At 43.3% G+C, this 13069-nt stretch overlaps 1 protein-coding gene across 2 annotated transcripts in view; it reads right to left on the reverse strand.

Annotated features, from left to right (window-relative positions):
• Positions 1 to 13069, reverse strand: part of MYH15 (myosin heavy chain 15) — a 49238-nt gene that overhangs the window by 956 nt on the left and 35213 nt on the right. For both annotated transcript variants that reach the window (XM_030020097.2, XM_030020098.2), the window contains exons 33-42: positions 12579 to 12928; positions 11880 to 12004; positions 9423 to 9538; positions 7209 to 7401; positions 6300 to 6503; positions 5141 to 5266; positions 3569 to 3739; positions 2948 to 3052; positions 1716 to 1811; positions 1084 to 1221 (exon numbers count right to left, since the gene is read on the reverse strand). In XM_030020097.2, coding sequence (XP_029875957.1) covers positions 1084 to 1221; positions 1716 to 1811; positions 2948 to 3052; positions 3569 to 3739; positions 5141 to 5266; positions 6300 to 6503; positions 7209 to 7401; positions 9423 to 9538; positions 11880 to 12004; positions 12579 to 12928 — 1624 coding nt within the window. The remainder of the gene's footprint in view (positions 1 to 1083; positions 1222 to 1715; positions 1812 to 2947; positions 3053 to 3568; positions 3740 to 5140; positions 5267 to 6299; positions 6504 to 7208; positions 7402 to 9422; positions 9539 to 11879; positions 12005 to 12578; positions 12929 to 13069) is intronic.

The raw sequence follows: 13069 nt of genomic DNA on the forward strand, positions 1-13069 counted from the left end.
TTCTTTTAAGCTTCAGTTACAGTACTGCTTCCATCATACATAAATGTGTGACAGACCAGAGCTTCATGCAGTTTTAATGTAGCTCTGCTCTAGACAGTGGAGCTACAGTCATTTATAGCAGTAAAAGGTGACTTTATTAGTCCAATATGAAAGCAGAAACTGGAGTGTTTCCTTGCACAGAATAGTGGATACAGAAGAGAGGAGGAGGGTGTTGGGATCAAGTATGATAAAAATACCAAAATTATACAGAATTTTCCCCCCTCCCCCCTCTTTCTTAACTCAGGAGCTGTCACCCCCATAAAACTTATATGATGTTAAGCATGGCATTTTATGTTTCATTTGCAAATGAAATAAATAGATAAAGCAATGACCCAGCTCCTCTTACTATCATTCCCACAAATAACAACCCCACTCTTTGCTTGCCTTGTGGCAACCAGGGCAAGTTAGGTAAGCAAAGGCTTGCTTTCAGTTCCAGACCAAGTTCTTGGGCACCTTTTAGTTTCATCAATATTGTTGTACTACTGTTCTGCTCAAGTGCAAAACACCACAAATATATTTCTAATTACTAATGAGTTCCCAGCACCTAAGTGGCTAATCAGTAATATTTTCTTTTTATCCAGCTCTTCAAATCAATAGAAGTTCATTGAAAGAGCAATGTTAAAATATCTGGCAACTGCTAGTGCAGTAATCCCTGGGCTGTATTACATACATAGAAATCTACATCATCAGAGGGAGAAAAAGATGGAGCTTTTTAATATCCCTTGAAAAAAAAAAACCAAAAAACCAACCAACAAAAAAACAAACCCCCAAATCACCAGGTCTGGAAACTTCTGGCTGCTAAGCACAGAGGTTAAATGACAACATCAAGAGGACAGAGAATTCATTTTGCCTAAGCATCAGATTGCTGTCCTAAAGGCTTGCCTTAATGTTAATGTAAAGGGCAGACTGAAACTAAAAAATTTAGTAAACAAGAATTTTTTCTAGTCCATGCTACTTTAAGAGATGTAACAGATCTTCCTGCATACACAGCGTCCACTACTGTGTATTAAACAGTCACATTTACCCAACACGGTATAACTGTACCTTTTTCATGCCAATATCTCTTGACTTGCTCCTCAGCTTATTAACTTGAGATTCAGCTATTTCAGCCCTTTCTTCAGCATCATCCAGATCATGTTGCTGTTTTCTGTACTTCGAAAGGTACAGATTGGCTTGGGCTTCCTGGCGAGAGAAAACAGAGCAGCTGATTTCCTCCTGTCTACGTGAAACAAAGCTTTCCATTTCAAGCAGGATGGAAAGTGCTCAGCATGACTAGGTAACAGCTGTATGGGAACCACTTGCCTCCTGGAGAACTGAGATTGTTGTTCTATAGAGTTGATGTTTCCAGTGGCACTCTACATGTTAAGTGAACTGGGAGGCTCTCAATATGCCTTGTGAGGGACGAAGAGGAAAGTCTTTCCTGTTCCTTCCCTTCCCCCCTTCCCTTGCAAATTATACTGCAGTCTTAAGATAAAATTGAATACCTTTTCTTAAATACAATCAACACATATGCTACATATTTTAATCTATATTATAAATACATTTATACATACAGGTTTTATATGAATATAAATGCAAATATTAACACACACAAAAAATGTGTATTTGTACTAAAAGCTTTGTGGGTTTAGGACAATAAATTTCTCAAAGGTAAAAAGTCCCACATAGTTACTTACAGCTTCCTCTGCTTGGTGCTTGTAGCTCTTCACTTTTAATTGTAGCTTGTCAATCAGGTCCTGCATCCTGGCCAGATTCTTCTTATCTTCTTCTGACTGCATCAAAACACCATTAATTGGATTGCCAGTGTAAAAAGGCCTAAAGCATCTCCCACAATGAAATAGGTATGGCTGCCATATATATAGTTTTAGAAACATATAGTTCAAAATACAAACAAGCAATATTGTGATCACCCTGTTTATAGATGAGAAAAATTTCTATAGGTTGATTGAAGATGTATGTAAGCCTGGAGGCTGAGGACTAAAAGAGAGTAGCCTCCCCATTTATATATATGTAAATATATATACGTATACACATGCATATATATGTGCACACACTTTCAGAAGTATACACATAAACACACACAGAGTTCCTTGCTCAGGGATGAGGAGCACACTTGTCATTACACAGTGTGTCATTATTGAGTGAAACAGACCTATATGTAATTTCCATATTTAGAAATCTTGTTTGGAGGCATTTCTGGTAAAAGGAGCCAGGTTTAAGCTGTCGCAGTCCATAAGCAGAAGGACGAGCTAATTCTGTCTGCCTGTGCTGGAGCACTGTATTCTAAGAAAACAACCTTCAGCCTCTGCATACAAAAGTCAGAGTAAAACAACAGGTAGGAGGCTAAATAATCTCCTAAAGCAGATGGATGGGATTATCTTCTTAAGAATGCTGTTGAAAGCAAAAGGATCAGTGCTCTGTGCTGAAGACCTTTTTCAAAAGGCAAGCAGCAACGGTAGCTGTTAGCAAACCTGTGGGAGGCTCACAACTAGACCTCGCTGCTCAGCAATAGGTGACAGAGTCCTGGGACTGGGTAACGCTACACTGAGTGATGCATTAGAGTCAACTGAATCCTTCTGGCTCTTTTTTGCAACATCAGCACAGCTGAGAGACAGCTGGCCTCTGTCTTCTCTTGCAGTGTGAATAGTCATCTAAGCCTCCATATTAATACTGTGCTAAAACTGTCCAAATCCAAGCAACAGAGGCTTTCTAACGTTAGTCACAACGAGTCAAGCGAGATGATGGTAGCCCTAGGGAGATGTTCCTCCTATCCCTAAAGCTTCCTACAATCAGAAAGCTCTGGGTAATGCCGTCCTTCATCCTTCACTGAAACACTGAGGCAACTTATGACACTGGGAGAACACATTTATTTCCAGGCACCTAGTGGTTACTAGAGTCCTCAGCATACCTGATAAGTCAGCTCTTTTATGCGCCTCTCAAACTTGCGGGCTCCTTTTTGGGCATCTGAATTGCGACGGAGTTCAGTCTCGAGTTCATTCTCCAGTTCACGAACCTGCAAAAAAAGGAAAACCCCGTGCCATTATGCTGCTACATCTATATAAAGCAGCAGACAATCTGATTCAGTTCAAGAGATGCTAATTTCCTCAGCATCTCCATAGAGTTAAATTTCAGACACAGATAAAAATGTCACCTTTCCATTCTGCTTTTTCATAAATGTATTTTAGCTGCACCAGCGGTCAAAGGTGCAGACATATGCAAAGGCCAAAAAAGTTTAACTGAAGCAAGCATTGGGGAGGTTTTTGCTGGTTTTAGATGTTGGGGTTTTTTTTAATTCTTTCTTTAGTTAAGGGCTTGGTCATCTGCTGTGCTGCAACAGCTCATTGTAGCTGGATGACGAAGGGGAAGCTTGCCTCCCAGAACTGCTCACCTGCATTTTGTGAAACAGAGGGAAGTGTTCATAGTATCCCTTATTTGGCCTCTGTGAACTTATCAGGCAGCCCTAAGGCACCTATGTGGTTCCCGTTCTGTAAGCAGGAGACAGTGGTCTGAAGCTGGATCACAAACTTACCCTGGATTCCAGTTTCTGGATCTGCTTCTTGCCACCTTTCAGGGCTATTTGTTCTGCTTCATCCAGTCGCTTCTGGAGGTCTTTAATGGTTTGCTCCATGTTCTTCTTCATTCTCTCTAAGTGAGCACTAGTATCCTGCTCCTTTTTAAGCTCCTCAGCCATCATTGCTGCCTGAAAAACAACCACATTTTACAGCAGCTCTCTTATGCTATTGGATTATGTCTCAGAAGAAATCATGGAAGATCAGTCTTGGATTATCCCCTATTTGGATCATTTCACTGTACCCAAAGCTCCAGAGAATATCTTGTGTGTGTGTATCTTGCCTGGACAGATAAAATGCAAGGACAGAATAGCTTTGGAGGCCTTTTTTTCCTCCCTATTCTAATGCTGTGATTTTGGATTTCCCCGCCCCCCCCCCCTTTTTTTTTTTTAGTATCTGTGCTTTATCATGTCCTCATTTATAAAGCCTACAAGTAAGCCTGTGCCATTCACTACAGACGTTTTACGTAGAACTTATTCAAAATCTAATCTTGGTGTTTGAAGCTCTTGAAAGGTAGTAGCTTAAAACAAATGGCAGACAAATTTCCCCGCACAGCCATAGACAAGAGCTGCCTGAGTTGCTGTAACAGCAGAGCACTTTCTGCAGTCTGTGCTGGGATAGAAAGCTCAGTCTCAACATCTTACATAGTCTCTGGCTGTTCTGTAAGACAGGTAGCAAGGGTGCCAATTAGTAAATTCCTGCTTTGATGTTTGTGCCTGCCACCAAGAGCCATTTACAGATTTTGTACCCATCACTGAGCAGTCATCAGAAGACAGCAGTCATTGCAATCCAGGCTGGAGCTGAATCAAGGACAATCAGCATCTTCTCTCTGGCAGGCAGTAATAGTGCTGTCAGCTGAGAAGCAGTAAAGACTGTGGTACAGGAATAGCTTTGTCCAGGCACTGCAGACACATAACTCACAGAAACCTCCAGTCCTAGCTTTCATTTTGACTGTTGGTACGATGCAATACATCAGCTGAACTCTGAAGACATGGATTTCTCCAGCTCTGTGGGAAATTAAACTATACCTGCCCAAATTATGTCTTCCCTAGAGGAAGAATGTATTCCGTGTCTCCGCCTGGGATCTTAGTCCTCCTGTTTTTCGAATAGGCACCTAGATCTAGGATACCCTGTTTGGGATTGAGTAATTTTGTTTCTCACATCAGATTCTATGTACACCAGGAGACCAGTTAGCACTAGTTGAGTCTGAATTGGTTTAGCTTATCCAGGTGTATGATTTACCCGATTCAGAGGTGACATGACCTGAAACTTTGAGGATCAGTGGAAATTGCATTCCTGGGGCAAAAAGAAGCCCAACAAAACAACCAAAACCAAACCCCAAACATCAGGAAGAAGTCCTTCCTCTCTTTTTACCTCTAGCCTGGTTTTTTTTTGTAGTTTCATCAGTTATCTCCAGATAACTGTGGAGTGCTTTGTAGCAAGCACAGAAATGGTGACTTGGGAAATACTTTCTTGGTTCTCCTAAGACACTGCAGTACTGAAAAGAAGTGAGCAGGAGCCAGCCTACTTACATCTGTGATTGCTTTTTTGGCTTTTTCCTCTGCGTTCCGGCACTCCTGGATTGATTCCTCCACTTCATTCTGCATCTGGGAAATGTCACCCTCCAGCTTCTTCTTTTGATTGATCAGGCTTGTGTTCTTTTATTAAGTTTTCCCCAAAAGAACAGTGGAAAAGGAGGAAAAGTGATGATTAGAGACATAACTTCTCTAAATACCATAGCACACCAAGGCTTACTGATTTTTGCATCTTCTGGATTACAGCAGTATTTGGGAAGGGAGACCCAGGTATGTGGTAAGGGCTGGCCTTTACTGCATAGCTTAGCTTCAGACTGAGGAAATATTAAAAATACTCTCAAAGCTGTAAATATTCAGCTTTTGATTCAGTAAAATAATAAGCCAGAGGCTGAAATAGAAGAATGAATAAGGCAGTTCATCCTAGAAAACTAAAGATCCATAATCAGTTAGTCAATGACGTGATTAAAACAGAAGCCCCATGTCATCAATGTGCTGGAGGAAACATTGCAAAACATTGCCAGCCTGTAGCACATTTTCATTTCGTTCTGACCATTATTTGGTGAAAAGAAGATCTGGTTTTGTAGCGAAACTGCTGGCGCATCAGGACATGCCCCTCCATGACCCTGTAAAAACTGCAGTGTCCATCATGACAAAGTCCAAAGGCCTATCTTAATGAAGACCTGTGATGTGGCAGAGCACTTTGCTGCGGGGTGGTTTCCTGCCCTGCACAATACACCTAATTTTAGACCCAGCCTCTACAGTCTTCATTGCTGAGCAACATCAGCGACCTGCGCAAAAGCATCAGCTGCGTCGCTCCTCCAAAGAAATGCCTCGCCATCCCAGCCGTGGCTTAACCAAAGCAGGAAACTGGTTTTACAGCACGGAAGAAGGAAAGAAATCAAATTTACTCTTGTTATCTTCCATCATTGCTTTTTCTGGAAACTGTTTAAAGCAGTTGGCTGAATCATCAATTCCAGCTAACTTGAAGGGAGTGAGGTGGCATATCTAGAGAGTGACTTACTTCCTCTCCTCATTTTCTCCCTTGAAGGAGGGCAGGGTGTGTCTGACTTATGATGGTCACGGACAAACACTGTCAGTGCTTAATAGACAAGGCTCAGTTTAACCCAGAGAGGGAGAGAGCACAGAAAAAGCCAACCTGAGTGTGAAGCAGGTTCACACGTTCAGTGGCTTCCAGCAGTTCATGCTCTGCCAGCTTCCTTGCCCGTTCTGTCTGGTCCAGCAAAGCCCTCAGCTCATCCAGCTCTGACTGGAGAAGATTGTTCCTCCTGTCAGAGACCGCCAGCTGCTCCTTCAGATCTTCATTCACGTGTCCCGAGTCATCCAGTTGCACCTGAAGCTCCTATAACAAAACAGATGTTTTTTTACCAGTGCAACTCCATTTCAAGCCACTGCGCTTACATAAGAGGACCTCAGATTGCAGAAGTTGCCATGGGGCCCACCCCAAGAATTTCAGTGCTGCTTTATTGGAGAAGGGCTTCCTCCACACTGTAAGCTGAATAGCTTTTGTGTTATGTGGTACAACGGGGGAAAAACCTGTGTGTTCAAATCTGTAAGAGCTTGCAGTTCTGCCCAAGGTAGAACTAGCTGCTTAGGCATGGGAGAGGTGGTGACTTAAGAAGTGTCTTAGCAAAGCACTTTTTTTTTTTTAAGCTATTACAAATGTTGAAGCAAACAACAAAGCTGAATATACACACGCTTCCTGTACTCCAGCCAACTGACTTGCTCTCCACATTTAAAGGACTTGCAAGCTCACAAGAAAATCATAGATTTCCAGTTCCTCATGCTGTAGCCTTCTGCCCCTGCAGGAGGCTGTAGCCAGCAAGGGTTTTATGACTGGATCTCATCCAGCTTGTATGCAAGTCTTGGAAGAAATCCATATTTCAGTATTCTCTTACACCAGATGTGATCACTAAAGGCTTTCCCTGCACATCCTTGGGAGTAGTTTCTCTCTTAATTATCATCACCATTGCTGTTTTGCTCTGTGCTAATGAAACCTAGCCCGCACCTACCATTGGGTGCTTGGGACCGGCAGCTCTTGGAGTACCTTTATTTGTGTCTGCAAGACACGTGCTGACTTTGTTGCTTCTGCAGCATGCCTGTTAGCATGGCTGAGCTGGATTTCCATCTCGTTGAGGTCCCCTTCCATCTTCTTCTTGAGCCGGATGGCCTCATTTCTGCTCCGGGCTTCAGAATCAAGGGTAGACTGCAGTGAATCTATGGCACGTTGCTGATTTCTCCTGAAAAGGACATGAAAGGTGAATGGAGTCATTTTCCTCTCTGCACAGGAACGTAGAACTACATGCAATGGTACTTCACTTTCTGGAAGTGTCCCATTTCCAGAAATAGAAGTATATTTCTGAATGACATACATAGCACAGGTTTCTAGTGCCTCACTGCTGTCTAACTGGCTGGTGTGCTTCACACCCTCAGCTAACCCCTGATCTGTAAGCACCTATAGCATCCTTCTCCCATGTTTCCTTTGGCAATATTGGAGCAAGGAGTTCTCTCAGATGTCTTGTAAACTCAAGCAAGTACAGGTTTGAACCTAACAAGAACCATTTCAAGCTTAGCAGTCACTTACCAAGATATTTACTAAATCATTCACTGGGATGTTTTGCATCTCAGCCTTTTTATGAAGGCATTACTGGAAGGGATTAATCAAACTGAAGGTAGGCAGCTACATTCTAAGCTAATTACTCTAGGTGCTCTTCATAGTAAATGGCGTGTGTAAGCTACAATTTATTGTGTCTTAAAGTAGATGTTGAAACACATTTCTTATGCACGATTATAAGGGGAAAAATTCAGGAATAGAAATCTGTGTTATGGACATCTAAAGTTAGAAAGATTAAGCCCACCCTAATTAACAGCCTGGTCCCCCTGTGAAAGGCAGCTTAGTGTCACTTTAAAGATTGCAAAACAGATACAGACAGGTGCTTAATTTTCTTGACTCTGTAACACTCAAGTCCTACGCTGAAAGTTTTACTCTCTTACAACCAGAAGGTAACTCAAAGCACAGAATATGACTCACACAGGGAAATATTTATCTCGCTGCTGGCCAAGTTTTGCTGAAAGCGTAGGAGTTCTGGGAAATCATTGAGTCAACAAGGAAAACCTTGAGGGCCTTATTGCTTCAGCAAGATACTGAACTGTGCCCTAGACTCCCGGGGAACAACACAGCATGTCTGCTGAAGAACTCAGCAGCAAAACACTCATAACAAAGCTGAGGCATAAAACATTGGTTAGGATAGCTTGTCCTGAGATCTCTGTAATCCAGACATCTGCAGGACGATCAGAGGATTGTACCTGAAAGGGCCAAAACATTATTTGTTTTTGAAACAATTAACATACCAATCCTTGTACCTAAACTGGCCAAGGTGGGCCTTGGACTTCCCCTTCCCTACCCTTTAGCCTACCAACAAACAATGACATGGTTCTTGGATTAATAGCATTGCAACACTGACTAATTCAAGGCCAGAGTTTTCTGAAGGATTGCATACACATTGTTGAAAATCTGCCCCAGCATAGCATCATTTTAAGAGTGTAACTCTTCAGACTAGAGTTAGTGCTGAGGGGGAGAGGAGAGACAAAAGACATCATCCTTCTGTCACCTAACTGCTTTCCATTTTCTCTGTTTATCCGTTTCACCTGCAAGCTCCTTTCCTTTTATATTCATATTTTCTCTACCTCTGCAATTCTCACTGCTTACCCAAATGCTGTACTCGTAACGGCAAGCTCCTCACATCCTCCTACAATCAGTGTAGCTATAACAACATAAATTAACTAAATGCAGAGGTAAAGATTGCCTTCAGTTAACATAGGTTTGAGTACCACTGAGGTAGTACTCCTGATTTCACCTGTGGTTCCCCCTGGGAGGCAGCCATCCTAGAGGATTAGGAGAAGACAACTCTCTAGACCTACTTGTCTCCGTACTGTAAACATACAGACTTAGCGACCCTTGGTCTGCTGCGACTTTGGTCGTGCCAGTCAATTGTGTTACGGCTGCTATGTGATATGTGTGATGGGCTTCTGTGTATGCTGGCAGAGACTGAACTGACAGGAGTATCTGAACTAAGAAATGGTAATGTGGTAGGACTTCTCTTTGGCAAATAATCTGAGCTGGTTTGGGTTCTGGTACGAACTCTATCTGCTTGGGCTGGCATAACTACCTGTGGTGCATTTGACTGGCTTAGGTCTTGAGAATATTTCTGGTCTTTTGAGATTTTCCCCTTAAAAACCCATGCTGCTTCCTGTACATTACCTTATATTTTCCATTTCTTCCTCTTTTTCTGTCAGTTTCCTTTCAAACTCTGCTTTAAGCTGAGAAAGTTCAAGCTGAAAACGAAGGGTCTTACTTTCTTCATGCTCCAAAGCTCCCTGAAATAGTAAACACCAAGACCAGGAGTTGCTATTTTTTAAAAAACCACAAACTGCTGCACAAAGATGATCCCTTCACACTTTTCTTCCCATTCCCAATAGCACTGTTTCCTCCCTACCTCTCTCTCTAGGCAAGGACATGAGCAGCTTACATGGCAAAACAATGACTTTATTTGCCTTCTAATGCAACTTGGCAGCTGGAAAACTGAGCAGCAAGCTCCTCAGAGGACAAATTGTCAAACAGGCCATGGCTCACCCCCCCCCCCCCCCCCCCCCCCCCCAAAACCTTAGGCCCTGCCTGTGTGGTTTTGATATCAATAGACGTTCCCCACTCCACACCCCTGTACAGACACCCTCTGGAAATTCACGGGCTTGTAAGGGATAGGCAAAAGTTAAAGCAAGATTGTTGTTGGAAGCGTGAAGGGGTCCACACATCCCCCAGCTCACAAAGATCTCTCCAAATCATGAAGTGTTGAAAGCCTCCCAATTATACAGTCTTATTAGGGAATATGACTTCAAGGAAAGAAATAACAGACATCAGCTCTATATGACAAAATGCAAAAATACTCTGTCTGATCTTTCCAATTAGCATGAAGACAAGTCTACGAAACAAGGGAGATTTGTTCCTATGTCTTTATTCTTACATTTCTCTTATATATTGAAGCCAAGAACTAAGCTGACAACAGCCCATAGTGAAATAACAGGGCCTCTGACTTCCAGGTCTTGCATAAACCAGGCTCAGTGGCATTCTGTCTCCTTACTGCTCACATCAAACAGGGAAGGAAAGCACAGAGCTGAACATCATACATTTTGGAAGTGCTCTCTGAAAGGCAGAATTGCACAGGCTTAGCTATGCTTCCCACGAGAGATGATGAAAACAGAATGGAGGTTCTGAAGACAGAGCTGTACAAAATCCTTGCTAATCTCTGGCCGTCATGCAGCAGCTACAGGTCAGTCGAACGCACACTTCATGCCAAGGAGCCACAACATATTAATGGGAACAGCACGCAGGAGTACCATGTCACCAGTGGTGACTGCCAGAGACCCAAACTCACAAGGAAGGGAGAAAATCTGCATTAAACCATTTCTTTCACAATTAAAATAAGATACATCACCACTTTACTTTTGTTAGTTCCTAATATCACTGAGCTTTAGGAAGCCATTCCACACAGTCCAGGAAAGTAAAGCGTGCCCCTTAGATCCCTCAAGAATGGATGTATTCTTTCTAGCAAGAGAAGTTTATTGACAGAGCATATAATCACTCTCCACATCTCAGAGCTCTGGAAGAAAGGCATGCTCTTTCCTCTGCTCTGATCACGACACCTGTTTGTTTGGCTGCAAAATCCCTGCAAAGTATAAAGCATCCTGTAACAGACAAAAGAAGTTGGACAGCATTTAAGGTTCTAATGGATCCCTGTCACTGGGTGATGTTCGTTTTAGTAGATATTATTTAGAGCACAATGCGAAGGAAATGTAACCTTCACTAAAAATCCCTTGCTATGTGCTGTATTGCTTCTAGCCAGCAACACCTACACACATTTTTAGCTTTGCAATGCACCAAACTTTCAAAAAAACCTGACAACCGGGCCCTCTAAGTGAATAACCAGGATTTCCAGTTGGCTTGTTCCATATTGTTGGTTTGTTTCAGGAAACTGGGATAAGGCATCCCTCTTGAGTACGTGCATACTTATCACTGTAGAAGTGAATGCAGTGATGCTAAATGCCTTTACCAAACTCCTATTGGGAGTCAAAGATTTTCTAAATGGCCTGTTTTCGTTTGGTTTCTGAGACTGCTACCATTTTTTTTAAGCAGGCTGCAGTACCCAACACAATAACTGAGACCTTATAAAATTTAAAGTCAGCAGGAGGTTTGTTTTCTTGTTCTCAAAAACAGGAAATGGTGAATTTGCTGTTGGAAACCAGACACTAGAAATATCTGATAAAATAGTATAAGACCATAATTCTCAGCAGTTCCTGTTTCCTGAAAGACTGAAATATTCTATGCCAAAGTGAGCAAGGACTGGATTTTCAGGAGGTAGGCAGAAGATTTTGAGCTTCCTGAAAGGGGGGGGGGGGGGGGGGAAACCCCAACAACAAAAAAACCCCAAACCTACAAGGCACCTCCTTTGAAAGAGCCTCCACTGATGATCTTAGAACTGACATCTCCGAAAGTCACCAGTCACTCCTGAAAACACCGGCTAGCAAGGCCGGAGGAGCTGGGTGCAGAGAGGTTGCACTTGTTAACAATCAACACATTGGCTGTGTTGCCGAGAGGAGGAAAAAGGAAGGAAAATTGTGATAAAGGCACCCTTTCCTCTTCCTCTGAGCTTTCTTTCCTTACCTCTGCCTCTTCCAGAGCCAGCTGAACTTCTGACTTCTCTTGTTCAACCTGTTTCTTGATTTTTTCTACTTCATGGAGGGTCTTGTTTCCTTCGCTAATCTGATTGGTCAGATCAGAAATCTCCTCTGAAACAAAAAAGGATGAATGGATTTAGCGATCAGAGTGTCCCGAACAGCCTGCAATTCATGGAGCGTGGATACAGGACCCGTGCCTCAAACCGCTACCTCAAGGGCTCGTCTCCACACAAGCGCTGCCTTACTTTCAATTACAGCAACTTTTTTTACCTGACCAACCTGAAGGCACAGACTTTCTTGTAAACGCTTTTTGAAGTGGTTATAGCGGTTTAGTTTTTATCTGTGATCTGCAGGCTAGCAACACTGTGCTCTGCTTTGGGAGCTGCATAGGCTTCATCCGCTGCACCTCTGTCATCTTTCTTGTTCCTCCCCCGAGACTGGCACCTCCGCCAGTGAGCTTCATTGACAGGTGAGCAAAGGCAAGCCTGCTCTCCTCTGGCAATACCAACTTCCATGTTCAAAACCTTCACTGCCAGCATCAGTCAGTGTCTCCAAACACGTTGGAAAGCTAGTCTCACGGATGACATAAACGCCTTTCCCCACAGCTGCTGTGGGGCACCTGCATCCCTCCAGCTGTCCGCTGGTATGGCTTTCGCACTGGATGCAGGGCCTGAACGAAGCCTACCTTGGAGGTTCTTGTTTTCCCTTTTCAACGTCTCCAGATGGTCCAGCGTCTCCTCGTAAGCATTCTTCAGCTTGAAGAGCTCGGTGCTGAGGCCACGGGCCTCCTTCTGGGAAGCCTCCAGCTCAGCCTGTGACTCTTCATACTTCTGCTTCCAGTCATTGATGATCTTGTCGAACCCACGCTGCTTCTTGTCCAGGGAGGCAGCTGCCGAGTTGGCCTTCTCCAGGTCAATCATCATGTCTTCCAGCTCGTTCTGCAGCCTGTGCTTCGTCTTTTCCAGAGAAGAGCACTTGGCATTGGCTGCCTCGATTGCTTCCTCAGCTTCCTGCAGGCGAGCGGCAAGCTTCTTCCTACCAGGTGGGAAGAGACAGTGAAATGACCGAGTGCCACCACTGCCATGTTATCCACAAAAACCGAGACCAAAGCAGTATCTCAAGAAATCAGTTCTGAAAGGGAAAATTGGAGGGGAAAGGGCAGGGGAAATCAAGCCT

Source organism: Aquila chrysaetos, chromosome 7 (genome assembly GCF_900496995.4).
Source record: "Aquila chrysaetos chrysaetos chromosome 7, bAquChr1.4, whole genome shotgun sequence".
NCBI classification, from domain to species: Eukaryota; Metazoa; Chordata; class Aves; order Accipitriformes; family Accipitridae; genus Aquila; species Aquila chrysaetos.